Source organism: Odocoileus virginianus, chromosome 31 (genome assembly GCF_023699985.2).
Source record: "Odocoileus virginianus isolate 20LAN1187 ecotype Illinois chromosome 31, Ovbor_1.2, whole genome shotgun sequence".
Lineage (NCBI taxonomy): Eukaryota > Metazoa > Chordata > Mammalia > Artiodactyla > Cervidae > Odocoileus > Odocoileus virginianus.
In genome coordinates, this window is record NC_069704.1 from 1,811,579 (window position 1) to 1,836,274 (window position 24,696).

A 24,696-nucleotide genomic window follows, 5' to 3' on the forward strand; every position below is an offset into this window, starting at 1 on the left:
TTAGTCGGTCCATCATGTCCAACTCTGCGACCATGGACTGTAGCTGGCCAGGCTCCTCTGTCGGTGGAATTCTCCAGGTAACAACACTGGAGTGGGTTGCCACGCCCTCCCCCAGGGGATCTTCCCGGCCCAGGGATCAAACCCGAGTCTCTTGTGTCTCCTGCACTGGCAGGTGCGTTCTTTACCACCAGTGCCATGTGAGCATTTATTAAATCAGTAGGAGAAGCGAGGATTTATATCTCATGCAAATCAAGGACAGATACATGTGCTTTTCTGTTTTTAAAGTATGAAATGTAAAGCCTGCATGTAACAGACATGAAAAACACAAAGTCAAGTGCAGACATGGCTTCTGGCACCAGCGTTGCCAACAGCTTAGACCCATGCACTGCCCCCACCAAACCTTTCCTCAAGGCCTCTTCCAGCCCTCTCCCCAGTCCAACTGTGCATTATCACCTTCTTTTTCTGTTTGTATTCCTAAAATAATATGTTGTTTAATTTTCTTGTTTGAACTTCGGGTAGAAAGTCATCGTACTGTTTATTTTTCTACCCATTCGGTGTGTAGAATTAGATTTGTGAGGTCCAGATATTGAAGCATTCGCTATGGGATAACTCATTCATTTTCACTGCAGTTTGAGTGTACTACTGTTTCTTTATTATGATATCTACAGGCAGTTGTTTCCAGGGTTTAAATCTTTGGGAAAAGGGCGGTATTTTGTTTGGACTTCCTGTTTATAGCATTCATGGTCACAGCTTATGGTATCCACGTGCAGGAGTTCCTCCATGACACATAAGTAATGGGACCGTATTTGTCTCAGCCAGGACTCTTTTTTTTTTTTTTCCCATTGTTAACCCATCTATTTGGTTTTTGGGTTTTTTTTTCCATTTATTTTTATTAGTTGGAGGCTAATTACTTTACAATATTGTAGTGGTTTTTGCCATACATTGACATGAATCAGCCATGGAGTTACATGTGTTCCCCATCCTGATCCCCACTCCCGCCTCCCTCCCCATCCCATCCCTCTGGGTCTTCCCAATGCACCAGCCCTGAGCACTTGTCTCATGCATCCAACCTGGGCTGGTGATCTGTTTCACCCTTGATAGTATACTTGTTTCAATGCTATTCTCTCAAAACATCCCACCCTTGCCTTCCCCCACAGAGTCCCAAAGTCTGTTCTGTACATCTGTGTCTCTTTTTCTGTTTTGCATATAGGGTTATTGATAATGGGCTCCAGTTTCATCCACCTCATTGGAACTGATTCAATGAATTCTTTTTAATGGCTGAGTAATATTCCATAGTGTATATGTACCACAGCTTCCTTATCCATTTGTCTGCTGATGGACATCTAGGTTGCCTCCATGTCCTGGCTATTATAAACAGTGCTGCGATGAACACTGGGGTACATGTGTCTCTTTCAGATCTGGCTTCCTCGGTGTGTATGCCCAGAAGTGGGATTGCTGGGTCATATGGCAGTTATATTTCCATTTTTTTAAGAAATCTCCACACTGTTCTCCATAGTGGCTGTACTAATTTGCATTCCCACCAACAGTGTAAGAGGGTTCCCTTTTCTCCACACCCTCTCCAGCATTTATTGCTTGTAGACTTTTGGATAGCAGTCATTCTGACTGGTGTGTAATGGTACCTCATTGAGGTTTTGATTTGCATTTCTCTGATAAAGAGTGATGTTGAGCATCTTTTCATGTGTTTGTTAGCCATCTGTATATTTTCTTTGGAGAAATGTCTGTTTAGTTCTTTGGCCCATTTTTTGATTGGGTCATTTATTTTTCTGGAATTGAGCTGCAGAAGTTGCTTGTATATTTTTGAGATTAATCCTTTGTCTGTTGCTTCGTTTGCTATTATTTTCTCCCATTCTGAAGGCTGTCTTTTCACCTTATAGTTTCCTTTGTTGTGCAAAAGCTTTTAAGTTTAATTAGGTCCCATTTGTTTATTTTTGCTTTTATTTACAATATTCTGGGAGGTGGGTCATAGAGGATCTTGCTGTGATTTATGTTGGAGAGTGTTTTGCCTATGTTCTCCTCTAGGAGTTTTGTAGTTTCTAGTCCTACATTTAGATCTTTAATCCATTTTAAGTTTATTTTTGTGTATGGTGTTAGAAAGTGTTCTAGTTTCATTCTTTTACAAGTGGTTGACCAGTTTTCCCAGCACCACTTGTTAAAGAGGTTGTCTTTTTTTCTGTTGTATATTCTTGCTTCCTTTGTTGAAGGTAAGGTGTCTGTAGGTACGTGGATTTATCTCTGGGCTTTCTATTCTGTTCCATTGATCTGTATTTCTGTCTTTGTGCCAGTACCATACTGTCTTGATGACTGTGGCTTTGTAGTAGAGCCTGAAGTCAGGCAGGTTGATTCCTCCAGTTCCATTCTTTCTCAAGATTGCTTTGGCTATTCAAGGTTTATTGTATTTCCATACAAATTGTGAAATTATTTGTTCTAGTTCTGTGAAGAATACCGTTGGTAGCTTGATAGGGGTTGCGTTGAATCTATAGGTTGCTTTGGGTAGTATAGCCATTTTGACAATATTGATTCTTCCAATCCATGAACACGGTATATTTCTCCATCTGTTTGTGTCCTCTTTGATTTCTTTCATCAATGTTTTATAGTTTTCTATATATAGGTCTTTTGTTTTTTTTAGGTAGATATGCTCCTAAGTATTTTATTCTTTTTGTTGCAATGGTGAATGGTATTGTTTCCTTAATTTCTCTTTCTGTTTTTTCATTGTTAGTGTATAGGAATGCAAGGGATTTCTGTGCAGGATTTTATATCCTGCAGCTTTACTATATTCATTGATTAGTAATTTTCTGGTAGAGTCTTTAGGGTTTTCTATGTAGAGGATCATGTCATCTGCAGACAGTGAGAGTTTGACTTCTTTTCCAATCTGGATTCCTTTTATTTCTTCTTCTGCTCTGATTGCTGTGTCAACCAGGACTCTTGAGACTGAAAAGAGGTGCTTCATTTTTACTGTAACTGTTGGTCCAATGAGGAATCGTCCTGATAAAATCAGGCTGCGCGGCTGTTCAAGTCCCAGGACAAACGTTGTGGAATGTGTGTCCCTCTCACTGTGCTCAGATCTTTGTTCAGGATACTTTTCTGTTGGATAATTTATAATCCTATTGATTTGTAGGAATTTTTAATATCTTGATATTAAGAAGTGTAACAATGTCAAGCGTTGGTGACTGTGCTGAACGGGAAGAACACTTACACACACCACTACCAGGTGTGTGAATTGGGGCATGGACTTAGTGAAACAGTGCGGTGTTAGCTGATGAAGAATTGTACTGTCCACGACGCCCCCACGTGCTTCACTTTTAATAATATGAGTGAGCTTTCACACATGCAGCAGGCGGCACATACAGGAGTATTCATAGCAGCACTCCTCAAGAAGGATAGATACATCAGGACTTCCCCTGGCAGTCCAGTGGTTGAAACTCTGTGCTCCCAATACACGGGGCACAGGTTTGATCCCTGGTCAGGGAACTAAGATTCCACATGCCACATGAGGTGGCCAAAAAAAAGAGAAGGGATAGTAGGTTGTGGAACCATCACACACTAGAGCATCGTCAGCAAAAATGAGGAATTACAGCTTCATGCTGCTTACAGGAGTGAGTCTCAAGGTTAAAAGCAGAGGAGAAATTAAAGTAAAAAGCAAAAATCTAACATGTTGTTTGAGGAAATACACAAGGAAAATGAAAGAAGAACAAGAGTATGACAGATCTCAGAATATTAGGTCTGAAAAGGGAGTTAGGATGTATTATATCAGCCACAGGTTATAAATATTGTGTTACTCAGTGTTTGAAAAAAATGGTTTATAGAAAATTTGCCTTCAGAAGAGTCAGAGAGAGTGACAAGAACCTTCTAAGGTTTTCTAGGGAAAGAAGTCAGGAGACAGGTGGGACTTTCGCTACTGCCCACTTCCACCTAGATCCCTCCTTCTTTCGTGGCGGGGGGTCGGGGGGGTGGCGTGTGTGTTGCAGTTAACTTCGTTTCCTCTGTCATTTCATGGAGTGCAGGGTAGTGACTCAGACACAGTAGCACTCAGCTGATAACGATTACTGATTTGCAAGACTTTTCTGACCAACACTTCAACCTCTGGTAATGGTTTCTAACAAAAGTGTAGTTTCTGTTTAGAAACTATGGTAAACAATTTAATTTTTACTCTGGATGGGGCATCATCTGTGTAGAAGGTATCACTAGAAAAGAGGTGGACTTTAGTTTTTAAAGTCAGATTGAAATGGAAACAGTTACTGAAGAGAATCAAAATATTGTTACAGACTGAGTGTTCCTTTTTACTTGACTTTCTTTCTTTTAGATGGTGTTCTCTTTAAAAATATATTTTAAGTGAGTTGGTAAACACGGAATTGCTTGTCAGAGAGTTTTATTCTTTGCCGAGCTATTCAGAAAGGCTCACTTCAGTTCAGTCACTCAGTCGTGTCCGACTCTTTGCAACCCCATGGACTGCAGCATGCCATGCCTGCCTATCCATCACCAGCTCCCAGAGCTTGCTCAAACTCATGTCCATCAAGCTAATGATGACATCCAACCATCTCATCCTCTATCCCCTTCTCCTCCCGCCTTCAATCTTTTCCAGTATCAGGGTCTTTTCCAATGAGTCAGCTCTTTGCATCAGGTGGCCAAACTATTGAAGTTTCAGCTTCAGCATGAGTCCTGCCAATGAACACCCAGGACTGATCTCCTTTAGGATGGACTGGTTGGATCTCCTTGCAGTCCAAGGGACTCTCAAGAGTCTTCTCCAACACCACAGTTCAAAAGCATCAATTCATCGGCACTCAGCTTTCCTTATAGTTCAACTCTCACATCCATACACGACTACTGGAAAAACCATAGCTTTGACTAGACATACCTTTGTTGGCAAAGTAACGTCTCTGCTTTTTAATATGCTGTCTAGGTTGGTCATAGCTTTTCTTCCAAGGAGCAAGCATCTTTTAATTTCATGGCTGCAGTCACCATCTGCAGTGATTTTGGAGCCCCCCAAAAATAGTCTGTCACTGTTTCCATTGTTTCCCCATCAATTTTCCATGAAGTGCTGGGACCAAATGCCATGATCTTAGTTTTCTGAATGTTGAGTTTTAAGCCAATTTTTTCACTCTCTTTCAATTTCATCAAGAGGCTCTTAAGTTCTTCTTCACTTTCTGCCATAAGGGTGGTGTCATCTGCATATCTGAGGTTATCAATATTTCTCCCGGCAATCTTGATTCCAGCTTGTGCTTCTTCCAGCCCAGCGTTTCTCATGATGTACTCTGCATATAAGTTAAATAAGTAGGGTGACAATATACAGCTTTGGCATACTCCTTTCCCGATTTGGAACCAGTCTGTTCCATGTCCAGTTCTAACTGTTGCTTCTTGACCTGCATACAGGTTTCTCAGGAGGCAGGTCAGGTGGTCTGGTATTCCCATCTCTTTCAGAATTTTCCAAAGTTTGTTGTGATCCCCACAGTCAAAGGCTTTGACATAGTCAATAAAGCAGAGTCAATATTTTTCTGGAACTCTCTTTGCTTTTTCGATGATCCAATGGATGTTGGCAATTTGATCTCCGGTTCCTCTGCCTTTTCTAAATCCAGCTTGAACATCTGGAAGTTCTTGGTTCACGTACTGTTGAAGCCTGGCTTGGAGAATTTTAACATTACTTTGCTAGCGTGTGAGGTGAGTGAAATTATGAAGTAGTTTGAACATTCTTTGGCATTGCCTTTCTTTGGGATTGGAATGAAAACTGACCTTTTCCAGTCCTGTGGCCACTGCTGAGTTTTCCAAATTTGCTGGCATATTGAATGCAGCACTTTCACAGCATCATCTTTTAGGATTTGAAATAGCTTAACTGGAATTCATCACCTCCACTAGCTTTGTTTGTAATGATGCTTCCTAAGGCCCACTTGTCTTCACATTCCAGGATGTCTGGCTCTAGGTGAGTGATCACACCATTGTGATTATCTGGGTCATGAAGATCTTTTTTGTACAGTTTTTCTGTGTATTCTTGCCACCTCTTCTTAATATCTTCTGCTTCTGTTAGGTGCCTACCATTTCTGTCCTTTATTGAACCCATCTTTGCATAAAATGTTCCCATGGTATTTCTAATTTTCTTTAGGAGATCTGTAGTCTTTCCCATTCTATTGTTTTCCTCTATTTCTCTGCATTCCAATGGGTATATCTTTCCTTTTCTCCTTTGCCTTGAGCTTCTCTTCTTTTCTCAGCTATTTATAAGGACTCCTCAGACAACCATTTTGCCTTTTTGCATTTCTTTTTCTTGGGGATGGCCTTGATCAGTGCGTCCTGTACAGTGTCATGAACCTCTGTCCATAGTTCTTCAGGCACTCTGTCTATCAGATCTAATCCCTTGAATCTATTTGTCACTTCCACGGTATAGTCATAGGGGATTTGATTCAGGTCATACCTGAATGGTCTAATGGTTTTCCCTACTTTCTTCAATTTAAGTGTTAATTTGGCAATAAGAAGTTCTTGACCTGAGCCACAGTCAGCTCCCGGTCTTGTTTTTGCTGACTGTATAGAATTTCTCCACCTCTGGCTACAAGGAATATAATCAATTTGATTTCAGTATTGACCATCTGGTGATGTCCATGTGTAGAGTCATGTCTTGTGTTGTTGGAAGAGGGTGTTTGAGAAAGGTTGCATTCCCTTATCAATAAGTAAGTGTCCCATAAATTCCCCAAAACTGTCAATTGTAAAAGTCTTTGCCTACTTCACAGGTCAGATTTTGAAAAATCATAGGTTTAGTCCAGGGTTCTTTAATTGTTGCTGAAGTCGTTGCTTCTTGCTGTAAGGATCCAGCTTACGTAATGATGGGTTAGTGACGAGTCTTCTCTTACTGCGTTGCCCTGTGGGAAGTAGTTAAGGCCATCTACAATTTCTATAAGACAAAGCCATTCTAACACCGAGATATAAGCTGCTGAGCTTGACGTGCCTTCGTCCATTTCAGGTGGCCATGGAGAATGCCGAAGGTGCTGACCAGCATGTGCCCGAGCAGAGCGCGCCCGCCCAGGGGCCAGCCCAGAGCATCGCTCCACAGGGGCCTCAGGGAGACCCGGGCCAACTTCTTTACCACGAGGAGACCATCGATCTCGGTGGAGACGAGTTCGAATCCGAGGACTCGAATAATTTCGCGGATAAGCTCGATGAGCCCCTGATGGAGAGCGTACTCATCTCCGACTCCCCAAACAACAGCGAAGATGACGCGGGTGACCTGGGGTGTCTGCAGGACGTGGGGGAGCCCACCGAGGGCAGTGGCGATCACAGACTGGGGCCCTGCGCAGAAGAGGGCACGCTGGGCTCTCTGAGTGACGGCGGTGAGAGTGATGGCGGGGACACGCCTCAGGACGTCTCAGACATGACCCCTGATAGCAGAGCGTCGTTGAAAGAGGACCCCGAGCGTGGCGACGTGGAAGACCCGCCTGCTTCTGAACACAGGGGCTCAGAGGACCTGGGTCCAGGGGCTGAGCGGGTGCCCGTGGCAGGGCCGCCGTCAGGAGCATCCCCCCGGCAGCCAGCCCCCAAGGACGAGCCGGTGCCCGTGTGCACCATCTTTAGCCAGCCGCCCCCCGGCGCCCCCACCCCAGCCCTGCGTGACGGCTTCGAGTCCCAGATGGTGAAGTCCCCCAGCTTCAGCGGCGCCAGCGAGGCTGCCCCCAGGACCCCGCCCCAGGCGGTCCAGCCGAGCCCCAGCCTCAGCAAGTTCTTCGGCGATCCAACCGGCAGCAGCTCCTTGGCCTCGGACTTCTTTGATTCCTTCACAACCTCCACCTTCATCTCCGTCAGTAACCCCAACGCCAGCCCTTCCCTTCCGGAAAGCCTGTCTTCGCTCGCTGCTACCCCCGTGGGAGGAAGCTCCCCGGGTTCCGTGGACGCTGCCTCCTCCCCAGGGGTGGAGAGGCCAGGGTCGGGTGTCTCCACGGCGCCTCTGGAGATCTCGCAGTCCCCAAAGCCGTTCTCACAGATCCAGGCGGTGTTTGCCGGCAGCGAGGACCCGTTTGCCACCGCCCTGAGCATGAGCGAGATGGACCGGCGAAGCGACGCCTGGATCCCCGGGGAGGCGACCAGGAGCGTCCTGGTCTCAGTCGCCACACAGCAGTACGGCTCGGTGTTCGTGGACAAGGAAGACCTCACCATGCCCGGCCTCAAGTTCGACAACATCCAGGTGAGGGCGCAGGGCCCCCAGCGCGCCTGAGGGCCGGTGGGTGCGCTCAGCGGGCGGGAGCGTCCCCAGCCACGTCTCCTCGCTTCTCCCCATCTCTGTTCCGTGTATGTTCACATGGAAAAGGCCTGTCGAGCTTTGAAAAACCCTGATTTTTTCCAGCAGGTCCCAAGATTCTGATCATGAGAGTGTTTGCTCTGATGTCACTAGGTAGTTTGGAACCCTGTTGATTTCTCTGAACGAAGGTCTTTAAGGTGCTAATCAGAGTCTTAGAAATAGTTACTAGCAAGGGAGCTGCATGACAGCTCTCTGGAGAAGTTGTAAACTGTGTGATCAGTTTATTATGACAGCTGAGCTCCTACAGATGATAAATCCCCTTTCCTCTCCTTTTAGATGTGGAAAAGTGTGTTTGTGTTACACGCAATGTGCTTTATGTGGAAAGAGTTGTTACAGATTTGGTAAATAAAAAAAAAACAGATGGTCTCTCAATAGATCACAAGATATATAAATATGTAATCATAAATAAATACTATGTATTGTAAATAACAACATTAAAAAGTTTGATCTTACCAGTCATCAAAGAAGGTAAAGTTATTTTCACTTTCTCATCTGACTTATAATTATTCCGTGTCTATTAAAATGCGAGGAAATAGCCAGCTTAGGCAGCCCTGAAGGGACTGATAATTTAGCACAAACTTTCTTAAGTTTTAAAATGCACGTCCAAATGTGCGTATGCTTTGACCCAGAAATCCCACCCTGAGTAGTTATTTATGAGGAAAGAATCTCACTGGTGTATGAATAGCCAGCTTTCAGGACGCCCATCAGAGCGAGGTTTATAATTGGAAAGAATCTGAAAGCATCTGGGAGTCCATTGTTGGGAGGCTAGTTGAATACATTCACCACATCTCGTCTTTTCAGTGGAATATGTACACATTCGACTGAAAAGATGATGTTATGGCTTCTTTGGTGGCACTAGTGCTAAGAACCCGCCTGCCAATGAAGGAGACAGAGGTAAGGTTCGATCCCTGGGTCGAGAAGATTCCCTGGAGAAGGGCATGGCAGCCCACTTCAGTATTCTTGCCTGGGAAATCCCACGGACAGAGCAGCCTGGTGGGGTATAATCCATGGGGTCGCAAAGAGTTGGACATGACTAGAGCGACTTTGCACACATGCACGCACAAAAATAACGTTATATTCAAATAAGTATTTTTATTTATTGTGAAAAAATGAAGATGATGTTATAATAAAATATTTAATGAGACTCATAATTTGTTAAATTTGAAAGCCCAAATACAGTAAGGCACGTAGCATGCCTTACGTGGTACCCGTTTCCGTGGGTGTGTGTGCACGTCCACCTGAGGTGAGCTCGGCTGTGTGTCGGGTGGGATCTGCAGGGTCTGTGCCTTGTGTCCCGCACTGTCCGCTCCGGGAACTGAAGGGGCCCCTCCCGGGGCAGGCGTTCCCTTTCCCCCACCGCGGCCAGGTCAGAAAGCCACTCGGAGTGGAGCCCCAGCCACATGAAGCCGATCCTGTGGAGAAGCCGCACAGCTTCTGGAGACGTGAGCTCGGCCTGCTGTCTCTCTGGGGAGCGTGAGTGAAAGTCTCTGAGTCTCTTTACAACCCCGTGGACTACACACTCCATGGAGTTCTCCAGGCCAGAATACTGGAGTGGGTAGCCTTTCCCTTTTCCAGGGGATCTTCCCAACCCGGGGATCAAACCAGGGTCTCCCACATTGCGGGCGGATTCTTTACCAGCTGAGCCGCAAGGGAAGCCCAAGAATATTGGCGTGGGCAGCCTAGCCCTTCTCCAGCGGATCTTCCTGACCCAGGTCTCTGTGGGGCACTGACGTGAGAGGCCGCAGATGCGGACGTCCTGTGCGTGCTCTCTTCGGGGTGCCTGCTGACGAGACGCGTCTTCCTTGGGGGCTCGCCGCCCGCCAGCCGCTGTGCTGGGCGCCCTCCCCGCCCTCTCCAGCAGAACGCACTGGGAGTGAATTTGCCTTCCCGGGCCTCCTCAGTGAATCCCAGTTATGGGCTCGGATGTCAGGGGCGTTTGTCAGGATTGATGCCTTAACCCCGTGGCCCGCGGGGCGTCTCGGGCCCAGGGCTCCTCGGGTGCGTTTGGGGCTGCGCAGAGCTGCTTCCCTCGGGTTGCCTGAGGGTGGGCTGAGCGCAGTGCTCTCATGGGCCAGAGACACTGAACGCCCTGCGACGCCCTTCAGTGCGGCAGGTCAGTCACTCCTGAGCTAAGAAACAGTGCTGATGCTTGCTGCTAGGTGAACCCAGACTGAATTGAGCATGGAGGCCATTTCTGCCAGTGAGAAGCAAGGGGTCTGTGACGGCCCCTCGGAGCTCTGACGCTTCCACGTGGCTGATCATGGAATAAGCAAGGCATTCCGGAGTTAGCCAGGGTCAGGCACCCGCTGCTGGGACAGGACCCACCCTGCGGCCAGGCAGGAGATGCTGTGTGTCCTTTCTTCTTCCTTTAAATCCTTAAGCGGTGTCTTCCATCCCTCTTGCAGTCCACAGTGATTGTTTTGGAAACCTCGTAAATTGAAATATGAATTCAGAATAGTTCCTGAAAGGCCTTTGACTTTCCCATGGAACCAACATGCCAGTTGGTTCTTCACCTGTGTCTCTTCAGTCGTGTATTATTCTTCAAAGAACTTTTCATAGGAAAGAAAAACTGTGTGGTTTACACCAGAAATGCTGTGTTTATTTTCCAGAGGACTTAGATCGGTCCAGCACGTGTGGTAACTTGCTGTGCACGCCAGCCTTTTAAGATGTCAGCCAGGCGTTTCTTGGATTTGCCTGTCCACGCGTTCCTCCCCAGGCCACTGTTACTGTTGCATCACTACATCAGCTTTCTAAAATACTTGGCAGTTTTTCCAGATTGCTCACCTATTGGTACCAAATTAAACATTCCTTCTTAAGGCATGAAATGTGGGCAGAGGGGAAGTGTTACATTGTTTCTTTGTGAAGTGACCTCCTAGAGCAGTGTGAGTTAAGGTGGAAGCCGCTGAGCTTGTAACTCTTCATCCAACTGCAGAAGCTTCAAAAGAGGAGTGTCGGCATTTCTAACTGATCAGAGTCTGGGTGGCCTGTATTCTTGATGAACTGGATGGACAGTGGGGAGATGACTGTTCAGAAATGTTCAGAACCGGGAAAGGATGGAAGTTGGAGACTATCTGTATGAAGGTTGTTCAGTGAGCGGGAAGGGAAGGGGATGGGGATCCACAGACCAGAGTTGGCAGCAAGTCAGTGCTAACCGTGAGGGGTGACGGGACTGCGGGGCACCTCGGGGCGCTCTGGCCTCACAGGGGACTCTGCGAACCCGACATCCAGACCCAAGGCCAGGCCTCTCCTCCACCGGGGTCTGATTCTGCTCCCTGATCCCGCCCCCGGCCCCCACAGTGTGGATGTGACGGAAGTCCCACCATGAAGCAGGCAGGCGCCGGGCCCCTTTCCTGGTCGTGCCTGGGTGCTGTCCTTCCAGCCCCGCTGCCTGTGACCAGGCATCCCTGACGGTAGTGCTCACAGGCCGTGCCCGTGACTCAGCCGCTGTGTTTCACGTGGACGTCATCCACTAAAACTTCGAAGGCGCCGCTGAAGCCGTCTGCACACTGCAGGGGGGCCCGCCGCAGACTCCCGTTCGCGCGGTCTGCCTCAGCCCTGACCTGGGCGCACCGAGGGATTGCTGAGTGGAAGGGGTCTCTGGGGTTCTAGGTGGGTCCCCCCCCAGGTGCAGGGAGATAGCTCTCTAAACATCCCAGGGAGGAGGCCACTCCCCTCACTCCGGTGACCGTGGAGGGTCCGCAGCCAAGGCACCAGGACCCCCGTATCAGAACCGCCCCGGCCGAGCAACGCGGCAGGAACCAGTCCATGTCGGGACGTTTTGTCGTGTCTGTGGGCTTTCAGGGTGAGTGCTGGTCAGCCCCACGGTGCTCCTGTCTCGAGCATCCTGTGCTAATTAACTGGCAGAATCGAGAGGGCAGGAGGCGTCTGCAGTGTGGGCTCACTGCCGAGGGTGCTGCACGGTCAGAGGACTCACAGTGCTCCTCCCTGCTCCGCGGCTTTAGGGGTGAGTTCGCCTTTCCCTGGTTCGCAGGCCCTCTGCTCGGATACAGCTCTTTGTCTGCCCGGAGGCGCCTGTGTGCAGAGCTTTGTGGGGCTGGCTGCCCGCGCTCTCCTTGTTCCGCCCTCTGATTATCCTCCTGGATCAGTTAGCCCCTTGCGGGGCCTGGCACTTGAGCTATTTCCCCTTATTCTCTGGAAGCAGGAACTGTAACCCTGCTGCTTCCAGGCCTTTGCCCCCGCGTGCGGAGGAGGTGCAGCATGGCCTCCGAGCTCAGGCTCGGGGCCCGGGACCCCTGCTGCCAGGCTGTGCCCTGCCCTCCTTCAGCAGCAGGAGGCAGCCTTGCTGCGTGCCCAGCCCACGCCGACCGTGCGGGCAGTCACGGGAGAGGAGGCTTGCCTCTGCGGCACCGCGCGCCTGCTTCCCCGGCATGGCGCGAAGGAGCCGGGCGGCCCTGGGCAGGCGCGAGCTGCGGGCTGCCCTCCGTCACCCTGTGTCGGCGGTCTGTCCCCACCCCTCCCCGGGCACTGGGCCACGGATGGCCACTCCCTCCTGGCCTCACCCGGGCGCAGGCGGGGCTAACCCGGGGCTGGGCCGAGCGCCCCCTGTGCAGAGTCTGGCGCAGCTGCCCCCGACAGACGGCCCTCCTTGGGCTGGGGTGACGCGGCCCCTGGGGGAGGCCATGCCCGGGCCGCCGTTCACTGCTGTGGCTGAGCCCTGGGGACCCCTGGAGGCCCGGGCCAGGGGCCTGCGGGGTGGGCTGTGGGCAGAGGGCTCAGGCCTGCCCGCCCAGCCTGGGCCCCGCCGTGCACCGTGCTCCTCCCAGGGGCGGCATCGCCTCGAGCCCCGGCCCCCTCCAACGCAGCACAGCCACTGCTGACTCACCACCTCCTCTCCGGGAGAAACAGCCGCTCTGAACTCCGCGTCTTACCAGCGATCGGGGTGCTAGAGCTTCTGGCTGTTTGCAGCTCAGCTGTACCACAACCGCATTTTAGCCTCCATACACCAGTGGGAGAAGAAAAGAAATTTCGGTTAGCTGTGAGTTTCGGTTAACTGAGTTTAATTAACATCCTATTGTCCTGACATATTTCTCTTATATTCTGTCCAGGGAGATGCAGTTAAGGACTTAATGCTTCGCTTCCTGGGTGAAAAAGCAGCGGCAAAGAGACAGGTGCTGACCGCCAGCTCCGTGGAACAGTCTTTGGTTGGACTGAAGCAGCTCATCGTAAGTCACGGTGCATTTGATGTTCCGTGTAAATTCTTCCTCCCTTTGTAGTATTTTCCCGAGGGCCAGTCCCTTTGAGCGTTTTATGCTCAGCCCTTGCACAGAAATGGAGTTGCGTTGGATCCGATAACCACTCCTAATCAACGGAGAGCATCACATATAACATGTGAATGATTTGAGACGGTATATACTTTGATTAAATATGCTTCATCAAAATAACTAGAGTGAAGTGATCGTACGTTGACTTTCTGAAAGAACTCTGTTTTCTGCACTTGCTGTAGAAGGCTTATTACTAAATTAGCAGACTCCCCAGAAGCGCACACAAAAGCCTTTCTTTGTTCGTTAACAAGAGTGAGTGCAGACGCCGGGGCTGAGCCGTGGTCACGAAGCAGAGGGGGAGACTGACCGCAGGCACCCTGACCTGGGCGGGCGGCGCTCCCGGGGGCCTGTGGGCCGCTGGAAACCGTCTGCCCCACAGCGTCTCTCATAGGCTACGAAAGTGCAAGTGAACACTTGCTTAGGTGGGTTGCTGACATTTTCACACTGAAGTTTAGTGGTTTTCTTTAGTAAATGTAGATCACATGTTTCATTGGGTTTCTTTCATTGAAGTGATTCTAGAATTCTTCCCATGAATGAGAAGCTTTGGGAAGGAAAGGTGAGGAGATACTCAGTTTTTAAAAAGGAGAGAGGAGAGCACGTCTGTGAGTGTCTGTGAGTCTGTCTGCACCAACATGCGTCCATGGAGTCGCACGTGTGGGCACTGACGGCGTGCATGGCTGCGTGCGTCTGGTGGAATGACCCTCTGCCTTGGGGGGCGACCGCCGTCGTTCCATTTCCATGGCCTTGAAAACCTGCCATGCGGCAGCGTCACACGCAGGGGGCTGTATTTGAAGCGTGACTTGTAACTGTGAGCTCGGAGGGGACACACAAAGCCACACACAGACGTGGTCATTAATCCTCAGGCCAACTTGTTACGTCTTTTTATTATTCTTGGTGTCAAGTATATGTGGTTTGGTTTGATTTTTTCTCCTACATTGAAAATACTTGAGGCCAGTAAAAATTATATTAACAGTGCTAGCAAGGAGACCTGTTTAAGGTGGGAAATGTACTCAGGAAAGCCCATTACCTAGCCCTAGTATTTTAATTACGTCCTAAAATAATCACACTCATCTTTAAGACTAGGAAAGTTTCTCAGCACGTTGTCCTAAGTAATGTCACTGTTCCAAGATTGCCATTTACGGGGAAATGAATGTCGCCGCCCATGGAAAGGGACGTTTTAACCACGTCCCTGGTGTCACATGTACCACTGATGATTGCCTTTGAGTCGCCGGCGGGAACAGTTATGTACATACTGTTAGTTACTTGAGTGATTCTTATTGGACTGGTTTTCTCCTCTTCTGGAAGTTGGGGAATGTTCAGCTATGTTCAGTTTCTCAAACAGAGTCTCTATCTTATTTCCTAGTTTTAAAAAAACAATGTTTTGAAATTTAGATCTTTTTTCTCATATATAACTACCTTTGATATCAGAGTTCTGCATGTCATATACAGTAATGAAGAGATTTTCATAAGGTTTTCTTCACAGTGCTTAAAGATTACAATGGTATATTTAAATTCTAGCTTTGAAAAACAGTTTTTTCACCAAATATTTCTGACATCTCAGAATGAAAGTGGAGGTGGGCCACCGGGCAGGAAGGGGAACTGGGGTTGGAAGACAGTGAGGTGGAAGGAGCAGGAGACCCTCGGGAGAAATGTGTCATTACCATCAAGACGCAGGCAGCGTGGAACTCAGCAGTGGCCACAGGACTGGGAAAGGTCAGTTTTCATTCCAATCCCGAAGACAGGCAATGCCAAAGAATGCTCAAACTACCGCACAATTGCACTCACCTCACAGGGTAGCAAACTAATCCTCAAAATTTTCTAAGCCAGGCTTCAATAGTACATGAATCATGAACTTCCAGATGATCAAGCTGGATTTAGAAAAGGCAGAGGAATCAGAGATCAAATTGACAACATTGGTTGGATCATTGAAAAAGCAAGAGGGTTCCATAAAAACATCTACTTCTGCTTCATTGACTACACTAAAGCCTTTGACTGTATGGATCACAACAAACTGTGAAAAATTCTTCAAGAGACCGGAATACCAGACCACCTGACCTGCCTCCTGAGAAATCTCTTTACAGGTCAAGACGCAACAGTTAGAACTAGACGTGGAACAACAGACTGGTTCCAAATCGGGAAAGGAGTATGTCAAGGCTGTATGTTGTCACCCTGCTTATTTAACTTATATGCAGAGTACATCATGAGAAACACTGGGCTGGAAGAAGCGCAAGCTGGAATCAAGATTGCCAGGAGAAATATCAATAACCTCAGATATGCAGATGACACCACCCTTATGGCAGAAAGTGAAGAACTAAAGAGCATCTTGATGAAAGTGAAAGAGGAGAGTGAAAAAGTTGGCTTAAAACTCAACATTCAGAAAACTTAAGATCATATTAACTGGTCCCATCACTTCGTGGCAGATAGATGGGGAAACAACAGAAACAGTGACAGACTTTATTGTCTTGGGCTCCAAAATCACTGCAGACCATGACTGCAGCCATGAAATTAAAAGACACTTAGTCCTTGGAAGGAAAGCTATGACCAACCTAGACAGCGTATTAAAAAGCAGAGACATTACTTTGCCAACAAAGGTCCGTCTAGTCAAAGCTATGATTTTTCCAGTAGTCATGTATGGATGTGAGAGTTGGACCATAAAGAGAGCTGAGTGCCGAAGAATTGATGCTTTTGAACTGTGGTGTTGGAGAAGACTCTTGAGAGTCCCTTGGACTGCAAGGAGATCCAGCTAGTCTATCATAAGGGAAATCAGTCCTGAATATTCATTGGAAGGACTGATGCAGAAGCTGAAACTCCAGTACTTTGACCACCTGATACTGGGAAGGATTGAAGGTAGGAGGAGAAGGGGACGACAAAGGATGAGATGGTTGGATGGCATCACTGACTCTATGGATGTAGTTTGAGCAAGCTCCGGAAGTTGGTGACGGACAGGGAAGCCTGGCGTGTTGCAGTCCATGGGGTAGCAAAGAGTTGGACATGACTGAGCGACTGAGCTGAATAAATGATTAAAAATGGTAAAATATACCATGTGAAAAGCTTTCAGCTCTTGCTATGATTTTTTTTCTTGCTATGATTTTTATATTAAGATGTGTTTTCTATATTTCAAACCAGACCATTATTAAAAATGAAGCAAAAACCTGCTATCCTAATACTCATTTTTTTAAGTAAATGTAAGTCTTTTAAAAAGTGGCTCCTTCCCTAACTGAAGATAATAAGCAAACGTGTTAATATTCCTGTTAGTCTCTTCTTAGCTGATGACTGAATAAGTCGCCGCCACCCCCACCTTGGCCCTGTACTCACAGGCTCCACGCACAGCACCCTGACTCGCTGTGGCCAAACCTGGAAGCAGCCCAGGTGCCTTTCCGTGCTCCAGTGGTAAAGAACCACCTGCCACTGCAGGAGACGTAAGAAACGCAGGTTCGATCTCTGGGTGGGGAAGATCCCCTGGAGGAGGAAGTGGCAACCCACTGCAGTGCTCTTGCCTAGAGAATCCCATGGACAGAGGAGCCCGGTGGGCTCCTGGTGGGCTGCAGTCCGGGGTCACAGAGTCAGACACGAGGGAAGCGACCTAGCACTCACCCACACAAGGAGCCTTGCGGCAGGTGAATGGGTGGCGGTGACTCCCACGGTGGTGGACTGTCGAGTCAGGAGGAGCCCTGAGGAGCCTGGGGCGCCTAGGGCCGGGCGTCAGGTGGGGTGCATTAGGGCACATGGCCCGATCACCGCAGAGCTTGGAGTAAGGCCGCACCAGCATGCTTCCTGATCCAGCTGCACTAGGTATGCTGGGTGTGTGTGCATGCACAGACACACACAAATACACAGACGTACACACACTCAGACACATGTGCACAGAGACACAGACACACACACACAGGAAGACGAGGAAAGGGGGTTCCTCCTCAAGGAGCTGGTGCTGGCTGCACCGTAAGAAGAAATATGAGTTCTCGCTGAGGATACCAGAGGCTAGACTCACTCTCCTGGCGCCCTCAGCTTCTTGTTCCAGAAGCACTTTGCAAGCACAGAATGCCCAGAGTATCCTTTAAAAAGAACACCACGGGCTAACATCCAGCTCCCTCTCTGGACGTGAGGTTAACAGGGTGTGTTCACCCGCTCCGGCACGCAGGCGGCCCCAAGGCCTGGTCTGTGCGCTGAGGGCAGCGGGCAGTGCCTGTCCTTGGGGACCGCACAGTGAGCATCCTCTTCAGCTTCTTCAGGGGTCAGACGGTCCCTCTGGTGTTGTTCCTCTTCCCATCGGCCTGGTGGCCCTCCTTCCTGCGTCCCTCAGGGCAGCGAGGAGCAGCTGAGGCCGAGTCCTTGGGCCCCTGCGCCGCCTCAGCTGGGCTTCTGCGGGTCCAGGCCTGCCAGGGAGCTGCGTGTGGACACGCGGCCTGGATCACAATGTGTCAGCGCAGCTCACTGATCGTGTTTCGTGTTGGCAGCAGAGAATTCTGTTAAACATTTTTAAAACCACTCACCATCACATGCAGACCTTAGATACAAATAAACGTATCCAGCACAGCTTGAAATTAAATGTTGACTGTGGTTTAATTTTCAAAAAATCATGAGATGGAGTTATCTTGCTAAACAGGAAGCAGCCTGATGGGTTTGGGGGCAGAGTGGGGCTTTCCAACAAGAGCTTTGCTCCTGGGATTCTATCAGTGGGTTACATTTTAAGGGTTTATCTTTGGCTCATCTTGAAGGGTGTCTGTGGTTGGTGCCTGTGAGGCCTGCGCGTCGGAGCACGAAGCCCGTAGTGACCGTCCCCAAGGTGGCCATCCCTGGGATGACCAACCCCGTGGTGGCCGGCCCTGGGGTGGCCCTCTGGTGACCGTCCGTGTCTTACAGAGCTGCAAGAACTGGCGGGCTGCGGTGGACCTGTGCGGGCGGCTGCTCACGGCCCATGGCCAAGGATACGGCAAGAGTGGGCTGCCGACCAGCCACACGGCGGACTCCCTGCAGGTATGACCGCGTCCTCCCCGGGCCACCGTCACCTGAGGACAGCGAAGGCTTCAGTCGTTCAGGTGTGGGTAGTGGGGTTCTGAATGGCAGGAAAGCTCTCCAAGGAGAGGGGGCAGCTGCCCAAGTCCTCGAAGCCTGCCGCCCCAGACGCAGTCTCTCATGCTGACATCCCCTGGAACCCCCTCCCCAGCCAGACCATCCTCCAGGTTCTGTGGGTCCCTTAACAGCCAGTGAGGGAAGGGGCTCCGAGGCCCCGGGGCATAGCATCCGCACTGTGCTCCCTGACCACGCCCGCAGCTTCAGCTGCCGTGGACCCAGCCCAGCTCTCTCCCCGGCTGCTCCGACAGCACTGCTGAGTCCTGCCGCCTGCCCCCCGCCCCGGGCGGCCTCCCCCCACCTCCCCGACCCCGGGCCTAGCCTCTCGGTCCGTCCCTTGTGGCGCGGTCTCTTTGAACCTCGTTTCTCCCATCAGCGGGACGAGGCTGACTCGGGTCACGCCCGCGGCCCCAGCAGTTGCCAGTGTCTCTGGTCCTGCCCTCTCGCTTGGCGGCCGTCATTTTCCGGAAGGGACTCTGCGTTCCGGCCACATGGAGCTGGCTGTGCCCCGCGCCCTGCTCCCATCGTGGTCCCTGCCTCCCGGTGGAGAGTCCAGGTCCTTCACCAGTGCCCCTGCCTCCCTCCCCCGCTCGGTCCAACTGCCTCCCCTTCCACCACCTCCCCAACCCCAGCTGGACTCTGCTGTCCTTCAGGGAGGGAGCGTCTCTTTTTATATCCATTTTTATAAACTTATAGTTATGCAAATTGCTAAGAAAGAGCGTTAGTTTGTGAAGTGAGTGAAAGTTGCTCAGTCGTGTCTGACTCTTTGCGACCCCATGAACTGTACAGTCCATGGAATTCTCCAGGCCAGAATATTGGAGTGGGCAGCCTTTCGCTTCTCCAGGGCATCTTCCCGACCCGGAGGTCGAACCCAGGTCTCCCACATTTCAGGCGGATTCTTCACCAGCTGAGCCCCCAGGGAGTGTTAGTTTAGCGCTTGTTTAAATCTATTTGAAATCCAGCTCTGACACCGAGTTAATGGGCCTCGAGGGCTTCCCTGTCCAGTGGTCCCACAAGCCGTGCAGCACAGCCTAAGTAAAAGTGACGTGGAAACTCAGAGAGGCGCCTGCGTTTTTAGAGCAGCCAGCAGGGAGTGGGAGCCTCGGCGCCGCTCTGCGCGGGTGACCGCTGTGCGCCTCGTGTTCTGTGCTTGCAGCTCTGGTTTGTGCGGCTGGCGCTGCTGGTGAAGCTGGGCCTGTTCCAGAACGCCGAGGTGGAGCTGGAGCCGTTCGGCAGCCTGGACCAGCCGGACCTCTACTATGAGTACTACCCGCACGTGTACCCGGGGCGCAGGGGTAAGGCGCCCGCGGGCCCCGCTCGCCGAGGCTCAGCTTCTGCCCCGTGCTGCGTTTCCCTGCAGCTCAGCCCCGTCCCTGTGGGGGCGCGGGGGAGGCTGGGGCTGCGCTGCCCCAGTTCTCAGCGCTTTCTCCTTCATCACCGGCTCTCTCACGTACCGGCTGACGGGAGCCGGGCTGTGTTGCCCCGAGTTTCCCCAGACTTGGAGGAGGGTTTTCAGCGCGGGCGACTTTGACGCCTGTAGCCTCCCGGGCATTAAAATTCTGTCTCTTCCTTCTGACTGCGGGAACTTCGCCCTTGTGGAGGAGGAGGGGAGGCAGGCTTTCAAACCCAGAGCAGGGCAGCAGTCAGCTCGTGGAGGACGAGGGGAGGCAGGCTTTGAAGCCCGGAGCGGGGCAGGCGTCCGGCGGTCGCCCTGATGGAGGTGGCTCCGAGGGAGCAAGGCAGCCTGCCGGGCGGCATGCACTCAGGAGGGGCAGCAGGCCCATCCCACATGTGTGACACGGCCTGCCCCCCCGCAGCCCCCCAAGTCCAGCAGGTCTCCAGAAGACCAGGGGGGAGGGACCAAAGCCAGGAGCCCGTGAGCAGCATTCAGGGGTGCGGCCCCAGGCGGAGGGGACGGTCCTGGGCATTAGGGATGGGTGGGAGCCGTGCCCACCCGGCTTTGTTCGCCCATGATTCCTCCAGTGGGTCTGACAGTGTCTGCGCGGGGCAGGCAGGGCACCACCTCCTCTCTCTGTGACCCCCCACGCTCACCCCAGGGAGCCCCCACCTCCTCTCTCTGTGACCCTCCCACACTCACCCCAGGGAGCCCCCACCTCGTCTCTCTCTGACCCCCACACCCACACCAGGGAGCCCCCCTCTTCTCTGTGACCCTCCCACACTCTCACAGGGAGCTCCGCAGCCTGGGGCGCCGGCCGTAGCCTGCTCTGCTCCATAAGGCGCGTCATGCACGGAGCTCCGTGCGCATCCAGGGGCCCAGCGTCCCCTGGCCGTCGGGGGCCACGTCCCCACTGGGAAGTGAGGGCCAGAGCTTTCTCGTCCGCATTTCCAACCCTTCGCGGTCCGTCCCTCCCAGAAAGACAGTGGGCAGACTCTGCCCCCGTGAGGATCAGGCTCTGTCGCCTCTTCTTACAGGGAGAGACGCTCTGTGGAGAGGTAACGGGCACATTACATGGGAGGTTTGGGGTATTTCCGTTCAAAAAATTCTACCTGAAAGCTTTGATGATCAAGAGAGGGCTCTCCCGTGCTTCTGACAAGGAGCAGCTGTTTCCCTCCAGCGTAGGAAAAGGAAAAACGGTTTCTCGGCACCGTGTCCCAGCTCTGGCCAGGTCAGCCCCCGCCTGGCCTGCGCGCTGCCCCCCGGCCCCGGCCGCAGTGCCCCTGGGCCCCTGCAGGTTAGGAATGAGACGAGCGGGGCTTCACTTGTGGCCCAGTGTCGGAGACTCCAGGCTCCCAGGACAGGGCACACAGGTCAGTCCCTGGTTAGGGAGCTGGGTCCCACATGCCGCAGCTAAGACTTGGCACAGCTAAATAAGTAAACGTGTTCTTATTAAAAAACAATGATCGGAGATGGAAAAGCAGGTATTTCCAGGGTGGCCAGTGAAAGCGTCCAGCCCTGACCACGCCAAGCACTCGGCAGCCCCAGGGTCCTGGCCGATGATGCCAGGCAGGGTTGCTGGATGGGTCTTTTGGGCACTGCGGCCCTGCTCCCTCTGCTCAGGGACAGAGGTTCTCAGAGACGACACCCAGCTCCCATAAAGTGAGAACCCAGGCCGCCCTGCTCCGTCTGCTCAGGGACAGGGGTTCTCGGAGACGACACCCAGCCTCCATGAGGTGAGAACCCAGGCCGCCCTGCTCCCTCTGCTCGGGGACAGGGGTTCTCGGAGACGACACCCAGCCTCCATGAGGTGAGAACCCAGGCCGCCCTGCTCCCTCTGCTCGGGGACAGGGGTTCTCGGAGACGACACCCAGCCTCCCATGCAGTGAGAACCCAGGCCCTCAGGCCCAGGCGTGGCGCTGTGCGTCGCCCGCCTGGCCCCAGCTCCTGGGCTGTCAGCGTGCAGACTGTGCAGGGTCCCCATCCCAGCTGGAACTGCAGCGTGTTTTCTTGGGGATAAAGAGGAGCTGGTCGCCCTGCTCCATTAAGCAGCTAATTTAAGTTACGAAATAGACATAAATCATACATATATTTTAGCTAAAGTGTGCTAACATTCATCCATAATGGTATGCTCAATGTTTACCAATTTTTCTTTCCATTTTGTGGTATAACAAACATAAATGTGGGATTTTGATTCATTTGTTTCATTTTAGCTTGCAATACATAAGCAAAGCAGGTCATTAAACTGTGCTGTAAAAACGAAGCTATAATGATATAAAGAAATAACTTTTATGAATGAGCTTTAATATGTTTTATTTAAATATTGGGCATAGTTTTTACCCATTCAGAGTATTCATAACAAGTCATAATGAATCATGAGCTAGTATCGTGAAATTTCCCTTTTTCGTTTTCATCCAAGAAAGGAAGACTCTTGTGGTCTTCTGTATTTCGCTGATACTTCTAGCAATTTCATGGAGTTCCTTACAAGGGAGTGTGGTTTCCACACACTCAGGCTGCCTTTCAGTCAGTTGTTTGGATTCTCTCCTTGTTCTCCTGAAACAGTGATGACGGGTCACTGAATAGACCCAGGCCTGAGTGGACTGGGCCGGGGCCCACACGCCCCCTGGGAGCCTGGGGAGCGCTTCCTGTGACACCCTCCTCGGCCCTGGTCCGCGTCCTCCCCCTGGATCGTGGCTTCTCCTCCTCGCTGTGGGTGCCCCCCTGCACCTCGGGGCCTGGAGGTGGCGTCAGAGGCTGCTCGCATCTGCGCTGTGCTCAGCCACGGTGTACAAGCCCCGTCTGGGGGCCGTGAGCAGAGCATGCCTCCCCCGGGCCTGCGTGTCCCCACACCCGACTCTGACGGCCCGAGTGCCCTGTTGCCCCTCCCACCCGTGTCTGCAAAGGTCAGCTGCCGCTGCTCTCTAGTCCTTGCCTGCGCTCCCTCCAAAATCACACAGCTCACGTCTAGTTCCCAGGCTGGATGCAGACACTGTCAGCAGGTGAGCTCACGCGGTAGCGCAGTTAACAGCTCAGCACATGCCAGGTGACCCCTTTGTTTTCCATGAGAAGGCGGACCCGCCCCCCGGAGTGACCGTCCTCTGGGCAGGTTGGGCTCCAGTTCGCCTTCCTCTGTGCCAGAACTCTTCTGAGTTGCACAAGTCAGGCGTATCTTCCTCAGTCTGAGGGGGCTGGTCCGGGGTCCTGCCACCTTTCACGTGGCTCACCCTTCCTGTGAACTCTGGCATCTTGCAGTCTTTTCCTAGAACAGGTGGTCAGAGATAACGGCCTCTTCGGTCGGGCTCCGTCTCCATCAGGACACCTGGGCGAAGCCGCCTCTACCCTCCTCCAGACGCGAGAAGTGGGAAGATACGTGCATGCCCACTGCCTGCATCAGACACAGCGCCCGAGACGCTGCCGGGGCGCCTGGCCCGTTCTGAACTCCCCGTCTGCCACAGGGCGTGGGGGCAGCACTGAACAACCCCTTAGTAATGAGTCATCTAGGACTCGCTCGGGCTGGCGCTGTTTCCAGCGTAGCCTGAAGTCGGGGTGTGTTTGTTGAGGGTTGTTTGGCCTTTTGCTCAGGCTGGCTCTTTGTTTCCAGCATCAGCATGTGTGAGAGATACTATGCCGTCAGCCTGGCACAGATGTCCCCGTCCTGTGTCCCCACATCGGAGCACAGAAAGCTGGGGCGCCAGGGAGACCAGGGAGCGTCCAGGGAAGCGAGCCCAGAGCAGCGGTCAGGCAGCGGGCCCTGCCGCCTGGACAGAGAGAGGCCCGCCCAGCTTTGCGGAGGCAAGCTGGGCCTGCTGACCGCAGAGTCTGTGCTCTGCTGGGCGTCCAGCAGGCACCATGCTGTCATGTCTGCCCCTTGGACCTCACAGCAGCGTGGCCGTGTCCAGCTCCCTGTCCTGTGCAGGTGCTGGAGCGCTGGAGGGGAGGCGCCGCCTGCCCAGCACACGGGGCTAGTGGGAGGCCGGAGGCCCAGCCTGTCCACACCAGGAAGTCTTGCTCCTGCTGAGGGAGGCCGCCCACTGGGGTCAGGCTGACGTCCCCCATTGCCCAGCACGGGCTGTGATTCCTGGGGCACCTGCTCTGGCGCTGGCGGCCAAGTGGGCCTGCGGTCCTGCCAGGGACTCCAGAGCATGAGCGGTGTAGGAGCATTTGCACTTAGCGTTTCCTAAATGACTCACGGGAGCGCCCCTACAGTATTTATACCAGCCTAGAAGTCGGCACCTCATGGCCACACAGGAGACCTTCCGGGAAGCCAGTCTCCTTCCAGATTCTGACACGCGCTCTGTTTCAAGGCGCGCGCTCCCTGCTGGGGAGACAGGCCCCTGGCTGGCGTGGAGCCGCGCGGGTCATGTTGCCAGACTCCGCTGGCGTGAAGGGTTTCACTGATTTCGGTGACTCTTCACACACAGCGAGGCTGGGTTTGCCGGACTGAGAGAGCCAACTTAGGTATTTTTGTTTGTATTTCTTTAAGACGAACGAACAAAAAGAAAGGCCTGACTTAGGTCAAAGCAGTGTCTGCCGTTTTATTGATGAGCCTGCAGCGTTTGCCTGGGGACCGTGGCCGCGTCCCCTCACGGTACGTCCAGCGCCTGCGCTTGTCCTTGGCACCAAGACCTGCTGAGTACGTGGCTCCCCAGCTAACCTGT

General features: G+C 51.9%; 1 protein-coding gene and 1 long non-coding RNA gene across 3 annotated transcripts in view; both read left to right on the plus strand.

Moving 5' to 3' along the window:
- The window catches only part of TRAPPC12 (trafficking protein particle complex subunit 12), a 37,239-nt gene that overhangs the window by 1,941 nt on the left and 10,602 nt on the right, over positions 1–24,696 (plus strand). For both annotated transcript variants that reach the window (XM_070459166.1, XM_070459167.1), the window contains exons 2-5: positions 6,962–8,176; positions 13,357–13,473; positions 18,433–18,546; positions 19,799–19,937. In XM_070459166.1, coding sequence (XP_070315267.1) covers positions 6,962–8,176; positions 13,357–13,473; positions 18,433–18,546; positions 19,799–19,937 — 1,585 coding nt within the window. The remainder of the gene's footprint in view (positions 1–6,961; positions 8,177–13,356; positions 13,474–18,432; positions 18,547–19,798; positions 19,938–24,696) is intronic.
- Positions 8,183–11,115, plus strand: LOC139032384 (uncharacterized). Its single transcript, XR_011484906.1, has 2 exons — positions 8,183–9,184; positions 9,630–11,115. It is a non-coding gene; the product is annotated as an uncharacterized lncRNA (long non-coding RNA).